The 16550-nt window shown below is 33.6% G+C and overlaps 1 protein-coding gene across 2 annotated transcripts; it reads right to left on the bottom strand.

The window, feature by feature from the left end:
• Nucleotides 1–1157: 1157 nt before the first annotated feature.
• LOC108199468 (uncharacterized) lies at nucleotides 1158–14569 on the bottom strand. Of its 2 annotated transcripts, none has more exons than XM_017367288.2 (18): nucleotides 14305–14569; nucleotides 13826–13972; nucleotides 13634–13724; nucleotides 13397–13515; nucleotides 12591–12781; nucleotides 12215–12425; nucleotides 11653–11893; nucleotides 11047–11468; nucleotides 7344–7437; nucleotides 6465–6667; nucleotides 5993–6312; nucleotides 5095–5191; nucleotides 4798–5016; nucleotides 3980–4219; nucleotides 2968–3177; nucleotides 2442–2711; nucleotides 2135–2338; nucleotides 1158–1600 (listed from the first exon to the last, which is right to left on the bottom strand). In XM_017367288.2, the coding sequence occupies exons 1-18, from the start codon at nucleotides 14443–14445 to the stop codon at nucleotides 1436–1438; spliced, it is 3585 nt and encodes a 1194-aa protein (XP_017222777.1). In that variant the 5' UTR covers nucleotides 14446–14569; the 3' UTR covers nucleotides 1158–1435. The 2 variants fall into 2 exon arrangements, with proteins under 2 accessions (XP_017222777.1, XP_017222778.1); XM_017367289.2 differs by having other exon boundaries at nucleotides 6465–6664.
• Nucleotides 14570–16550: the final 1981 nt, after the last annotated feature.

The following is a 16550-nucleotide window of genomic DNA, read 5'->3' as shown; positions in this document are numbered from 1 at the left end:
TTGGAGGAAGGTGACAATGTAAGAACATGATTACTTTTCCAAAAAAAAAACAAATAAAATTAAGATTCGTCATGCTTTAAATTGTTAATTACGTGTATAAATTTATTTTCATTTTTTCACCATGAATTATAGTCCAATTTTGCAATTTTATATATTTGTATTTGTATTACATCAAGATTTTTATAATATAATTTTATTTTATCCCACAAATATTAACTTGAAACATTAATATACTTTTTATAGACAGTCATAAGATTATTTTATTCTACAAATATTAATATTAGATCATTAATATAATTTTTATAGGCCGCCGCAACGCGCGGATTCTCAACTAGTTCCAGATATTAGAAAATAGAACGGAGCGATGTGAGAGACGCCACCAGCTACTATATTCCATAAATAATCTGAAACAAAATCAGATTCTGAAACTTGCTTCTAATATATCCGAAACTAAAAAAGGTAGTATTCCATAAACAAAATCAGATTTTAAAACTTGTTTCCAATATATTTGAAACTAAAAAAAGTAGTTCTAATTTTTGATATTTTTCATACAAAAATTCCAGAAAATTAAAAAAATAGAACGGAGCGATGTGAGAGGCGCCACCTACACGCCCCTCGCTTCTACTTTATATAAGTATATTGATCGCTTCTACTTTATATAAGTATATTGATTTAAATGCTGTATTAAACAATGAGTACCGTTTAAGTTGTAATATCTTATAATGTACTAATCAATATCAACCGAATTTTTTTACACTATATACTAGGAATGCACCGAGAGTTTCTTAGACTCTTAGAGTGTCTTAAGTTTCTGTTCGTAAAAAATAGTCGGCTTAAATCCTTTATATAATTCAACATCTCGTAAGTAAATGTTTATATAGCCTATTTCAAGAAACTGTGAACGAATCAAAAGTTGCTCCCTCAGGATGTGCTAATCTTCTGTATTCATTTATTCTGACAGATATCAATTACTATCGTTTTGTACTGGTTACTGGTGTTCGCAAACTCTTTGGAATTCATTACAGTGCTCCCTATAGTATTTGAAGGGATAATTATACCAATATAAACATTTTTGGGTTTGACAAGAATATTAACACAAAAACTGAATATAAATAGGAGTAACTCTTTAGCTTTAAATATAATTTCATGCAAAACAATTTATAAAGAACAACTATATTACCTGTGTATATATAAATAATACTACAAATTTCTCGATTAGTTCTTTCTCGTTTCTCATAGGACTCCATAACGAGTCACAAATACAAAAAATGCATGTAATAAACTAGGAACAATAAATATAATGTACAAAATTGGTGTTTTGTGGTTTCTCAATCAGAAAGCGTTCCATCACGTATACTGGGTTGGGATAGAAGAAAACCCCTATGTGAAGTACAAATTTGCTGAAAAACCACATACATGTAGTGTGGGATAATGATTAGTCATCTGAATTTCTTCTCATTTTCTTCTTTACCTTGTCCTCTTGACGATATTTTTCTCGTCTTTCATCTCTCTGCCGCTTTTTGGTAATCAGGTCTTCCTTTGCTTTTTCTGCTTCATGCAACTTTCTCTTTACATCTTCCTTGAGCTTCCTCTTTTTCATCTGACACCAGGAAAAGAACAATATATTCAGGGAAGAAAAAACACAATACAATTTCCGCAACTGAGCTCAGAAATACTCCAACACAAACATAGTAGAACTTTTATTAATACCAAAGCATACAACCAGATGGTAAGGCAGGCTACTGCATTTTGCCCACCACATGCCAGGGATAATAGCGGCCAAAGATACACATGTACCAAGCTATGCATATTTAAATTCACTTGTTTCTGATTCTAAAGAGTTTAATGTAAGCTAAACTTTCAATCGCATATATAAAGCTTTGTCTATTAAAATTTAAATTCAATCTGGAAACTTCAGTGTTGTACTAGTACTAGTAGACAAGAAAAACATATTTCCTAAGAGGCTCAATCTTATTTAGAGGGTTCAGAATAAAGAACGGAAATTGTGCAAATATGAAGTTCGGAAATACGGCAAAAGAGCAAGCATGAATTAAACCTAGGATACACGTAAAATATAGAGATAATTTTTAGTTCTCTAGTGAGCAAGGGCTCTAGTCAGGCAGGACGAGCATACCTTATCATTTCTGATCAACTGCAGATGTTGAACAAGTGCATGAACTTTCCTCTCATGAGGCTCCATGACGACAGCTCTACGATTCTCAAGTAGTGGTCGCCTTCGACTTGGAATATTTTTTGGCTTGGAGGCAAAAGGGAGAGCTGCCTGTAACGACTTGGGAATAACCAGTGGGTTGAACTTCCTAACCTTCCTTTCAATTGGCTGTTTCACAAGAAAAGCATAGGAGTGCGCATGGGCTTAAACATCACCAAATCAACATAGTAAACTGAACTTACATATAGATTTGGCAGAAATCAGAAATTACCTTGTAAAGTGAGTCTTTGTTGACAGGAACTGGGAGATTTTGATCTCTCCTCAGTTCAGCTACTGTTTTCATTCCTTCCCATGGCTGGTCACGACGTTGCAAAGCCGTTGTCAAAGGATTGTAAAAGCAAGGGACTTCAACTTGAGTCCAAGCACGCAAAAAAACAATGTCACTCATCAAAATTTTATCCTCAAAGGTGCACCTAGCAATTCCTTCTTTAGAAATTCCTCCCTTTTTCTTAGATTGGTTACCAATTTCTTCTTTTGCAGCCTGTTTAACATTGATAAATTAATCAGACAAGCCTGTTAAGAATGTTGAGGTATAAAAACAAAATTTTCACGTATCTATAAAAGAAAACTAATCTCAGTAATGGACAGTAACTATCAAATCACTAATTCACATGGCACTACAGATAATGCATTAACATATTAAGAGACAAATTATGTTACGCAAGATGCAACTGCTGCAGTCAAAAGGATAGTTACGTAAAAGATAAATCAGGCATCCCACTTCTCCGTAGTCATACCTTCTTCACTTGCCCACGTATTCCACTAACAGTTCTGATAGCTGCACCTTCAAACCTAGCTATTTCAAGATCTGAAGTGAACATGTCTTTGATAAGTGCAGTTTTCTTAAAGATCTTGCACGGATAACCAACTAACTTTATCTTCTTCACTATTCGCGCAGCATGATTAGACTCTTTCACTTGTCCAGTAGCAGTGATCCTAAACGAAGCCTGAAAATTTTTACAAAACTGCTCATAGTCAGGAAATAACAAAGAAAGACATGTATATACAAATAGAGCAGGAGGAGATGTAGAAAACAATCATATCCTCAAAAGAATGCAAGGCATGTCCTAGGAGGACTTGAGAGATGACTGGGGAGAAAGGATATGTCAAGGGAACAGATAGATTAATATTCAGCACATGATTTATATGTTAGCTACACTCTAAAGATTAAGAGAGTATGTCAATGAACTGGAACAAATAACACTATATTTTGCCACAATTTAGGTACTATCCGTCAGGTTGTAACAAGCGACCTACAATTTCTACACATGATCACCCATAAAAAAAGTAAATTAGAAAGAAGTGGACATAGCCAGCAACAGGTCCCGTTTATTCTACTTAAATTTTTCTCCAATAGAAGTCCTTCCAAACTGTTAAGTTCACGATCATTCTATTTATATCCTGAGTGCGATAATAATTTCAAGGGCTAACCAACATTGATTGTTATATAATTTTAGAATATTAACTTCAAACTGAGGTATACATAAATAAGCACGACAATACCCTACCTAATTTCTATCTAAACTGTCATTAGTAGTGTCTACATGAGTAACCCCTTTCCTACCACCCATTCTCTTCTCTGATCTACCCTCCTATATTCCCACATTTAAAATATTTCATTCATCTCTATAATTACAGTGGACAGGGTCATTGCTTTAAACCTATCAAAGTACAAAACATGCTTCATTCGAGGGGTATTATTACAAGCAAGTGGCAAATTTATAGGAACAAGAAAGAAAAAAAGTTAACCTGTCTGTTAGCTAAATTTTGAACTGCAACAACCCCCGTCTTTGGTGGTGCAAGAGGGCCCCAAAACATAGCAAGACAGTGCATGTGCTCAGGTGTATACTTAAGCATCCGATGGCGCCCGTTTTGGTCCTCAATGGCATATATAGGTGTAGTTTGGTAGCGCCTCCACCCTATTGAAGCAATTATAGGGTCTCTAGTCTTTAGTACTTTCTTGTGCCACCTGTGCCGCTTCAACAGTACCTGGCAAAGTTAAAAAAAACATTGAGACATTTTATACAAAAGGAATTATGCGAGCTTGCAAAGTTATCACCATCAATAAGAAAAAGTAACTGCTATAAAAGCGACTAAACACTTGGAATTTTTATTTTTTTTGCGGACAAATTATTAGTGCCAATTCCCTCAACTCCACCAAAACAATTAATCAAATTGCTATAAAAGCAACTAAACACTAGAATTACATTCTTTGCTGACAAACATTAGTACCATTTCTCTCAACTCCACCAAAGCAATGAACCAGCTGGGCAGACTCAGAGCTATAGTCTGACAAAATAAACTAGAACCTTATATACTTACTGGTGAACAGAGTTATAACTTTGTGTTTACTCTTGTTTAGTAGAAAGTAATATTGTTTACTCTTGTTTAGTAGAAAGTAATATTATCTAGTAAGTGGATAAGACTCTATTTCATAAGAATGCTGCACTCAGAACATCTGTATCTCAACCTGTAAGACATTTTATTGAGAACCCTCTATGAAGGAGCTAAAAATAATCACAGCAGAATCTAAATGGAACATGAAAAAAAAAATTAATAGGACAAACCTGCATGTATCCAACGCCTTCCTCTCCAAGCCCAATACCTCCTAGAAGAATAGGATGACACGGATCAAAATATTCAACCATCTCACAAGGAACATCATGAATTTCCAATCTAACATATGTCCCTGTTCTATAACCCTCCATCTCCACAAGAGTTGCCTCGTCAATATCATTTAGTTCAGCAATTTTCATCTGTCTAATAAGTTCAGCTTCCTCCTTTGCCTATAGTAGACACAAACAAGAATTAGTAGGAATCACTAATAAAAATCAACGAGAAAGGAGTATAAGTAAAAAAGAAACCTTGTCATAAAATCCACCATCTTGGCCTTGGTTATGATGATGCTTGGCTTTAGTCTTAGTATCATTTTCCTCCTCGGCAGAATCAGACCCATCATATGTATATCATAGTTAAGATCCACCAATATGATCTTTAGAAGTTTCTGGTTTTCAATATATTTATAAATGCAGATATAGCAAAAAACTGAGATATAAAGTACTATAAGTCATAATAATGGGTGCCGCAAGAATTTGACCAGAAACGCTTGCCTGTCCTATTGAGTATTTACATGTTATTCTCTAAAAACAAACAGTTGACCAGGATGTAATGAGTATTCAGAAGTTTAACCTCTTTGAAGAACACCCAAGAACTCAACCAAGTCAGGGGTAGCTAAGCATCAGTATGCCATGGCAACACGGGCACAAGTCCTTACAATGCATAATTGATGTGAAATTGTAATTTTTCTAGAAAGCACAACAGGAAATAACACTGCACATTGCTCGTATAAACATGCCAAGCAATGTTTCGACTGGAATTACAGCTCTTATGAGGAATATGAGTCGCTCAACCATGACATTAAGAGCTAGTGACCTAGTGGTCTAAAAAAGATGAATCCTCAATAGCAGATGTAAACAATGTTTCTACGAGCTTATGTAAGTTAGGCTTCTTTTAATAATGTCTCTACAAGCTTATGTAAGTTAGGCTTCTCTTAATAATCAAGTTAAATATGTATACCCTTTTCCTATAAGTTAAATATGTACTTTCTACAAGCTTAGTCATATAATTTTACCCTTTTCCCACCAATTAAAAAGCTTCTTTCTGCTTATAAGCAAAAGTCATGGAAGGAAATAAAGAGGTAACTATAGCATAGATGACTTCAAAACATAAAAAAAAAAAATCAAGGAATCAAGATAAGGATATTGGGAATCAAATTTTGCACGAAGTGCGAGCTTTTTTAACCGGCGTTGTTCAGCATCAAGATCTTCACCATTTACACGACTCTCATGTTTTTCACCAGTTTCCAAATCTTCAAAATCACCCATGCCAGTATTTTCCTCATCGCTATTTGCATCAGAGTCTTGCCCGCTTCGACCAGCTTTTGACCAATCTCCGGTAACAAAACGGTCACGGATACTTTCATATTTTTCTTCCTCTATCCAGTTTTTTACATCAGCATGGTTTAAAAATTTGGAACAATCGTCATTATTCACATTATCACCATCAAAATCTTCCCTAACACTCTACAACAAAGTCAGACATTAGAAAAATTAAATGGGCTTTACATCTCAAATTTAATAGCTAACCTAAATTTTAACATTGAGAGAAGGTATGCCAATTTCCACCCAACAGAAATAACATATATTCATAAACATCAAGCGTCTAAAAGACCAACCTTTATACCCTCTCCTTTTGGCTTAAAAAATTCGCCTTCATCACTCTCTTCATCCTCACTGCTACCTTGCACGTCATCAGTTGAAGAAGTTAACTTCGATTCACGCCTGCCATATATAAGTTGCCTAAGATTTTTATTTTGTCCCAAATGGATCCTCTCTTTCAGAGAATCTTTCCATCTTGAAGCATTCCCCATCTTATCTTCTACATCAATATATGGAATTAGAGACTGTCAGACATCTATCAGGACAATATTGCTTTAAACAGTTTCTGTGTAAGCAACTTTTGGTGATTGCTAAACAGAAACAAAATACAAATTGATTCTTTCATTAATAATTTTTTATTGCAATAATAATTTGCAGCCTGTTGACCATCTGTGTTTCCAACAGAAAGTAATAAATCTATCCTAAACTATAATAACCAAACATGAGTATATTTTATAGTTTGGTTAGCCCTAATAATAGCATTAGATCTTTCCAATCATATAGATTACAACCATTAGAAATTGTCATGTTAAAGAAATTGCATTTTAATAACTAAAATACTAAATGCGGCTTCAAGTTCGAATAGCTTTAATAACATATTAAACTCAGATATTTATATTATTAATCTTAAAGAGACGAACAACATATAGGTTTCACATATCATAAATTAAATATTATTCCATTCTCTTTAATTTTAATAAAAAATAAACATAATCAAGATGCAATTGATTTTTTATGTTATGTTATTCCATTATCTAGATCAATATATTATTGTAATAGGGTAAACAAATTATAAAATCTTAGTGATAGCCACACATATTTTAAGCGTATATATTAATAGTCTCATATATCATTTTACTGACAACAGTATGATTATCTTGACTCAAAGGTTATACCATCATCTGTGAGATCCTTTTCGTCTTCCTCTGAGAGGGAGGATACTTTAGTGTCCATATCCTCATCTCCATCTTCAACAGATTCATCGGAGTCCTGCAAACAAAACAAAAATAAGTGAACGACATCCACTGTAGATATGTGAAAAAAAGTTTTAACATAATTTGATCTTGTAGAAGACTTGTAAATTAGGCACAGACATGCATTGCACTAGTTTTTAAGTCGTCACCCTAGTAAAACAAGACGTGTTAGTTAAGCCAATGCTGTCATCCCCTTCCACACATTAATATAATGGTGCATTTATGTTTGTGGTCTAACCTAAAAGTAACCTATTATCGTTCAATAAATGGACTTGGTTTTTTAACCATGGATGAGTTTATATTGTGATAAAAGATTAATGTATATAGGAAATACGCTCCATTCATGTATGCAATTACATGACACAATTACAAATACTGTCAAAAGTAGCTAAGCCCATTTCAATATTTCATTTACTTGCTGACTTGCATGCCTATCACTTTTATGGTTCCTTCAGAAGATTTAGGCAAGTTCAATGGTCTGCTATATCTTATTCTATATCTATATTATAGAACAATCTATATCTTGTGCTAAAATAGAACAATGCTATGATTTGTGATATACTTAGAACAAAAGATAGATGGAACTATAATAACTAAAGTGAAAGAGAGAGAAATAGATAAACAGGTACTTGAAAGCTAGTTAAATTTATATTCAAAAATGCAATGTATTTGGAAGTGGTTAAATTTTAAACAAGATTTGAAAATAACAACAGGAGACATGATGCTTTTAGCACCAAAAATCACTTTTTGGTGCTAAATTATAGCTATAGCTCAATGTATTTTACCACAACCATTGGACATACCCTTACGCTGCTTGGTAAATTAAAAGTTGACTAATCAAAAGCATATTGGCAGGAATAATTGATATGCCCTGACCAGAATCAACCTCAAAGCATACACATGGGTCGGCATTTCATAGTTATTTCACAATAATATCTCGCTATCTGACTGGGGAGACTTACTCCTTGAATACCACAAGAATCAAATGTTCTCTCCAAATTACCCTTCATGATATTATATTTAGAGTAGAATGCAGATTGTGCTCATATAATCTCCAAGCCCATGCAGCTTGTGTACAAAAGTTAGCTGGTCCACTAATTCATTTAACACATGTATATTCTGCACCACCACAACATTCTGACAGACCACCAACCAACAGTGGCAGATTGTGCTGCAGCTTACATCCTAAGCCTCACTGCTGTAACACAAACAAGCCCCCCCCCCCCCCCCCCCCCTCAAAACACACATTATCATGTATCGACACACAAATCTACTAGCACATGCATGGGGCAGACCTCTAGCCGCGGTCTCCACTGTTGCTACCATCTGAAACAAACCCCAACAGCCTCAAAACCATAATTTATCTCCTACGACTATCACTAGTATCCCAAAATTTCCCAATACAAACCCCAACCACACAAGATAAACTAACCATAATTTTTTCCCCGAAAACTAAAACGCCCAGTAACTAAACATACCATAAAATTTTCCCCGAAACTGAACAGGCAATTACTTTAGGTGTATATGTATTTTTTGTGCTGTAATACTAGAACACCCTAACTGTTCAATAAATCTACAAACGACTTGACTTACAAACAAACGTTTGTACACAAGTCCCGTGGGTTTGGAAAGTATATGTTATATACTGAAATGCAGGTAAACAAATCACAGGAAGGGAAAACTTGAGGTACACAATCTGCATTTTTTTCTATGATTTATTTACATCACCTAACCACTAAAGTTTTTGAATTTTAGCATGGCATCACTGATTAAGTTTCTCGTTCATATATATTTAACATTTTCTCGCACTTATATAGATTGGGTCATCTATCTGGGTTGTCTTTCACAGACTACACAATCGCCTCCTATATGGTTGGGTACACAAGGGACCATACCAAGAGTAATAAGGGCAAATAAAAAACATGTGTAACAAGAAGGATGAGGTGGCAGTTGGTGACAGTTAACTGGGCCAGCTATAGAATCAATAGGGTTTTAAATGCAATAAAAGAGTTGCTAGTTAATAACAGAGGTGCTTATGTCAAGAATATAATAAATAGGCAAAAAATGATGAGAGGCAGAAACGAATTATAGGGGCCATTTGGCTTAACTTAAAAGAAGTGCTTATTACTTATTAGTGAAAAGTCAAAAGTTACTTACAAATTTATGTGTTTGAATAAATTTTTTGGCACCTACAACTTAAAGGGTGAGAATTTATTAATATAATCATAAAATATATTATCTTTTAAAGTGATCCTATACATATTTGTAAAGTTAAAGTGGTAAAAAAATAAGTCTCTAAAAGAAGTTAAGATTTTGAACTTCTTGGATTCTGACTTATAAGTCGGAAGTTGGCTTATAACTTCTTTACACAAACAGTACAATAAGCTGCTTCTGACTTGTAAGCCAGAACCAGAAGTTGTACAAAATAAGCTTACCCAAACAAGGCCATAATCTCGTTTGTATTAGAAGTGATCTATTAGACACGGGTGCTGTGGTGTAGGTAGAACCAGAGTACATACACATGCTAACAGGGGTTTATATCAAAGCGACGGCTCATTGCACTCAAATGTCTCACTTGAATTACCATTCTCAACGGGAGCTTATTTAAATCACTATACATCACTTCATAAAATTCCTCGAAAAATAAAAAGAAAATATTATAGAATAGAGGTCATCTGCTGATGTGGAAGTGGAACATCTAGGATAGCTATTTCACAGAGAAAACATACAAATAACGGATTAATTTAAAGCAAAAAAGTATCAATTTCGTTACTTTTTCTGTTAATTTAATAGAATATTTTAACATGCTGATATATATGGTACATAAACCCCTTTAATAATATAGGGTGTGGGGTTATAAATCTTACATATAAATAATATAAACATAAAATTTTGTAATGTACAGTAAAACTAATTTACAGAACTAAAAACTTCATGCAAATCAAATCATATGCAAAATTTAGTCATCCAAAACACAAGCATATAAGTTAAAATTATCATTTCTGCAGCACTTTAATTTTCTAATTAACATCAATACTTTGACCTTGTGAAAGTGGTTACTTGACGCTTATTTCAAGTACATTCAATGAAAAGGAGATTTTAAGTGGGATCCCCTACTAGATACAGGGAGTCGAGTATCCCTTACAAGGATATGTTGGATGCCCCAAGTATTTATGCTTCCTAGTCTAAGCCACTCGAATGCTTAGGAAGTTCTGGTAAGCAGTCTATGGGAGTAATCAATTCAACACATCTCTCTTATCTTCTTAATACTTCATTCTCCCAGTTCATTGCAATCATTGTATCATGCTTTTTAATTTAGTGTGATTATTAAACATTTTCTGTGAAATGAAACTAATAAAAAAAGATTCCTTAGCTTCTACCCTCCAACTGATTTGAACGTAAGGTAATTACTTCCAGGATGCATCAAAAAAATGGTGACAAAAAAGAACTCTTGCTTACAGCACTTGCTTATTTAATATTCAATAATTACTTACTAATGATTTTTCCTGTTTCTTCTTAAGTTAATCGACAACCATGTTTAGTTTTTTTTATATCCTTCATTATAGAGTAATGTTAAACATCTGATTAGGAACTCTGGCAATAAAAATGAGTGACAGTGCATTACCTCAGAATTATCAAGATCCAATTCATTTCCAAAAACAGCCCTTCTCCTCATTCTTCCATTACGGAACTCGACATGCTCACTCACTTTATTTCCCGATACGGACTCCTCTATTGCATTGATATCTTCATCAGAACCACTATCTACAGTTTTTGATGTAGAATCCTTTTGAAGGGTTCTACCTTCATCCGAATATTTCACACATTTCAAGTCGTCATCCTCATCTTCTTCACCCGACTCATCAGTATCAGATTCTTCTCCTGACTGATATTGGTTATCCTTTGTGTCACTTGGCTCTTCCAGTACACTACTACTGGGTTTTTTGCTAAAAAGGTTGATAAAGCTTTTCTCCAATTTTTCATCAATAGAATATTTTGTGTTTTGTAATGATTCCACCAATTTCTCACCTATATCTCGTTCCTTTCCTGGAATACAGACACAAAACTGATTAACATAAAGAGGAAAGAGCTAGAAGAATCTGACTACTTTCTATTTAAGCACAACTAAGCACATTGCAAAAAGAAATATTAGAGAGGGGTGAAATATGATGAAAATCATGCTTGAACAACTTCAACAGAATAAAGTATGACCAAGATCATAAACACAAACCTTTTTCTGTCACTCCGCCGCTTTCACCATCAACTTTAGAGAACTGGACGAAATGATCATTGATGTTTATGTATACAGCATCCTTATCATAAAGAAGATCCCCTAAACCAGACATAGGTGCATAGAATAGCTTTTCCTTGTCACGCAAACCCTTCTTCTTTGCAGCTGAGGGCAAAGGGCAAGGATCAGCTAAGCTAGTAATACCAGCTACACTGAAATCACCCACCCCAGCAATATGTACCTAATTAAAGAAACAACAATCTTGTTGAACTATACATATAAATCAACCCATCAAGATGAAAATGAGTAAATGCATTAATTGAGGCACATAGAAACTTTGGTCACCTGTGTGCAATTGTCAAGAAGGATTAACTTGCAGCAACTCAACATTAAAAAACAAAATAATTTAGCAAATTTCATTTATAATTATAAAGTGTTATTTTCATCAGCAACCAATCAGTTTCCCAGAAAACAGTCATCAAGTTCTTAAACTTTATGTTAAGTCTTGCAGGTTTGCTAGGGAGAAGGATGAAGGCTGGCCGTAAGAGGAAGATGTACACACCTTAGTTTCTTTTTTCAAATTACAGCCACGCAGGTAACCATACAAGGTGACATTTCTGTCGCACTTCTTATCAAGTTCCACTTTTTCTGGAGGTGTGACATCTTCAAATCGATCTACCAAAACATAGGGATGATCCTTACGCCACGATAAAGGATGGAACTTCATAACAGAAACGAATCTTGCAAGATTATGAACTTCCCGTTTTGGATACCTGGCATGGTGATAAGCACAGAACTTATGAAGGATTGTCCAAAATTTGCCACTCCACAATAGTATGTATTATATTACTTTGGAGAAAAACAAAAGGGTCTTTGCGCATAAAAAAGAGAGGTGGTTCAGCAGAAGCCTATATATGAACAGACATCTCAGTACTTACTTCCCGTGAATTAGACCAGATAGATAGAATAGCTTCGCTCCATCGTATATTTCAGTCCAGAAACGGTGCTTAAGTCTCTGTTTAGTCTTTCTGAGTTTCTTTACATCCTTAAACTTATCAAGGTGCGTAAGAACTCCCATAACTTTAGGAAATCCATGATTTTGCATAATATTAAGGAACTCGAAAGTTTCCTGAAAACAAAATTAGAATACATCATCCAAATAGATAAAGAAGACTGTGAACTTCATCTTCATTGATTAAAAAAATTTGGTGGCACTTATGTTTGTATAATAAGAAAAGAATGGGACATGCACATTATAGATTATCAAGGGGAAAAGAAAAGAAATAGGATAAATACCGAGAGGTATGATACCAAGACCTAATATTGCAGGACACAGAACACAAGAAAAAATTAAGTAAAACCATACTGATATTGAGAAGTGACAAAAATATAAAGTGCGCGTCTATTTTTTTTAGTATCATGCAAAAAGTTTAAAAGAACATTAGAATGTTACTTAAGTTGGTGAGTTGCATAGCAATTAGAATATGTAGTTCAATTAGAACAAAGCGATAAGAACAAACCAACGTGAGAAGCTAATCTTATAAGTCAGAACATGCATAACTCAAGATTATGTTGACAGAATATTATCAAGGCTATAATAACAAACTTGTATAAATTTTTATCCCGATTTGCCACTTCTTGGTGAGCTAGTAAGCATGCATATGATATCTAAAACATGATGCTGCTGCATGCGGAATGAATGCATCTCTAAGCAAAAGATTATTGATTTATTTAAAACACTTACCATTTCAAATCCGTAACTTCCATCGATCAGAAGCAATGCTAAATCAGCAAACTTCGCAGCATCAATCATTCCATTGATGTCATTTGGACATTCAACAAATTGCACCCGCCGTTGCTTACCTAAAACACATTGACGAACCAACCATGTACAATCAAGGTAAGATGACTATACCCTAAAACCAAAATCTAAGAGATTTCTGAAAACACGAATTACACAAGGAGGAATAATTAAGTTAACCTGTCACAATAGTTATGGGACCTCTAACTTCCGGCAAGTTATGCTTGGTATAGTGCTTCACCAAAGATTTTATGACCAGCGACTTTCCTACCTAAAAAACACAATAAAGAATATAACTCGAAAATTTAACAACTGTCAAGCCATAAAAGCGCCAGTACTATAATAACTAGTATTCTACACAAAAACACAAACCTGGGGAGGGCCTTGAACGACAACTACAAAAGGAGGTTCTTCGCCAATGTTGCGATTAACAGTAGGAAGATGAAGCCTGCGCTGCTCTTTCTCTGTAGCACGAGACTGTAATCTCTTAGCTTTGACAGTTGACGTGAACGCAAACGCCTATCAACACTCAACAAAATTAACAACAATCCTCTCATACAAATATAAATAGACATCACAGCACCAATAAATTACTCAAAATGCATATACACATAACACGAAAACGTAATTTCTAAACCACTTCACTAATCAACAATAAACCGCAAAATTCACAACATTGACAAATGCCTGATAACAAAGTAACATAACATACACAGCGACACCGTAATCTATTCTTTTCGACAATTGCGAAAAATACAAACGGCAATCAACAGGAGGCGCTAAATTGGCAACAATTAGCAATGTAAATAGTTAAAAAACAGACTATGAGGTAGTTGAGATGAGAAGAAGACCTTAGGGTTATGAGTTTTATCGTTAGGAACGTTGTTTTTGTTATCGCTCTTCTTTTTTTTGTTTTTCTTGGCGGAGGGGCCAGATTGACGAGTCCTGTGTGACTTTTGTGATGGATTGAATATGCCTCCATCTATAGCCATGGCTTGTTTGTGTGTGAATTTGGTATGGGGTTTATGTGTAGGTTTAAACGGTCGGAGAAGATGGTGGCGGCGAATTATAGTTCGAGTGCGTGCTGGAATGTGTGTGTATTGCGTTCTGTTACGAGTTGGGCCGGGGTTTTAGGATCGGGACCGTTTGGTTTTGTTTGAAACTTTAAAGTCAGAGTATGGAGTTCTTTAGTTATGACAGGCCCATTCCTAACTTTACCCCGTTTTTAACAAATTGATATTTGATGTTTGACATATTTGTTTTTTCAGATAAAAAAAATTAATTCATTAATTAAAAGTCACACGGCATCTATAAATACAATCAAAATTGGACAGACGCACAAAAATATAGTTGTTGAATCTTTCCTTTTTGGAGAGGCAACTAAACAAGTTAAAGATTATATATGTATTTGTTTTCACCGGATTCACCGGATTGGTTTTCAGCTCGCTGTTTTGAATGATCGATCATATAGATGTGATCTCATAATAACCTTCAAACTTGAATCAACCCCATGATTTGAGGATCTATAATCTTAGTCATGAAGATCGACAAAACAGATCAAAACAAAAATTAACTCTCACATGAAGAAGAGATTAACGAAACTTAAATAAATTTGGAACTTATTAAAAGAAAAATAAGATTTCAAACAAGAAAACAAAAAAAACGAATTGGGGCTTTCCACCAGTGAAAGCCGATAGAAGGCCCCTAAAAAAATTTTAATGAAGGCTGGCGTTTGGGAGGGAGGGAGGTGGGAACTTTTTCTATTCGCGACCTTTTGTGAGTTTCTTTATTTGACATGTTTTTTAAAAGTATTGACTGTATAGTAAGAAAATTAATTTCAAAATTTCTTTTTCTAACTTATACTTTCATTTATATATATATAACTAAAAATAATAATAAAAAATTTAAAATTTAAAATAATTTAACGATACTATCAATATACTTAAAAAATGTGTCAAAAAATCAAACGCAAAGGGTAATTTAAAATCTCAGTGGGAGTCGTTTTATACTTTCTCCGGAAGTGTCGTATAATTGTTATACCAGGAAAAATGATGATACAAAAAAGTGTTGTTGTAAAATCATATAATTATTTCTGGATATTTGAATATTTGGATATATAATATAGAAATTAATGTTTTTGAATCTATTTTTTGATAGTTTTATTTATAATTGTCTCTGATTAGAACTTCATAACAGATTTTTTTTCCAAAAATATAAAAGATTTACTTATAATTGAGAGACTAAGGAAACGAGTTTGGTGGAAGAGGTACCAAGTAGGATTAGTTTTTAGGATTAGTTTTTAGGATGCTGATATATGCACACTTAAATTTATTTATGCACATCCTACGCATAGTTTTATATCAAATTACCCTTACCGTACGCCTAGTTTTATATAATGAAACAATGTGTATAAATAAATTTATGATGTGCATATATATATCAGCAACCAATTTTTATATTATTTAATTATAACTAAATATTATATTTAAATATAGGAATAACATATTATATACTATTATTTATAATATTTTAATTGATTTCATCAGTCATATATTATTATACTTAATATACATGTAAATAAATAAGTATTTTCATACAAAAGTTAAAAAAAAAATGTTTATCAAATGATATCATTCATCCGGCATCCAGATTATCAATAATCCAGAAATATTAATGACCCCTTAATATTGCTCATTCTTTCTCCCAAGTTTGAATCGAACTCCAAAGTGGCCCATTCTACTATTCAAATCGATTGGAATTTTTATTTTTTATTTTCATTTATGAAATCCGATGGTATTCAATTAGAATTGTTTAAAATGAATTAAATTTTGGGATATTCAATTAAAATTTTAAATTATACTTAAAAATATGATGGTATTCAATTCGAATTGTGTAAAATCCGTTAAAATATGATGATATTCAAATGCTGACGGATTATTTGAATTTCATAAAATAATGGATTCTATGGAATTGTTCAATGTACTTTAAGTTTTTTTAATTCTCCGATTTTGAAACATTGCGCTTAAATCTTAAAAAATACATATCAACTTTGCGACATTTTAGAATCCACACAAAATCAAAATAATATACAATCCAT

Source organism: Daucus carota, chromosome 8, assembly GCF_001625215.2.
Source record: "Daucus carota subsp. sativus chromosome 8, DH1 v3.0, whole genome shotgun sequence".
NCBI lineage: Eukaryota > Viridiplantae > Streptophyta > Magnoliopsida > Apiales > Apiaceae > Daucus > Daucus carota.
The sequence above is the reverse complement of the archived record's forward strand: the minus strand, read 5'-3'. Positions and strand labels throughout refer to the sequence as shown.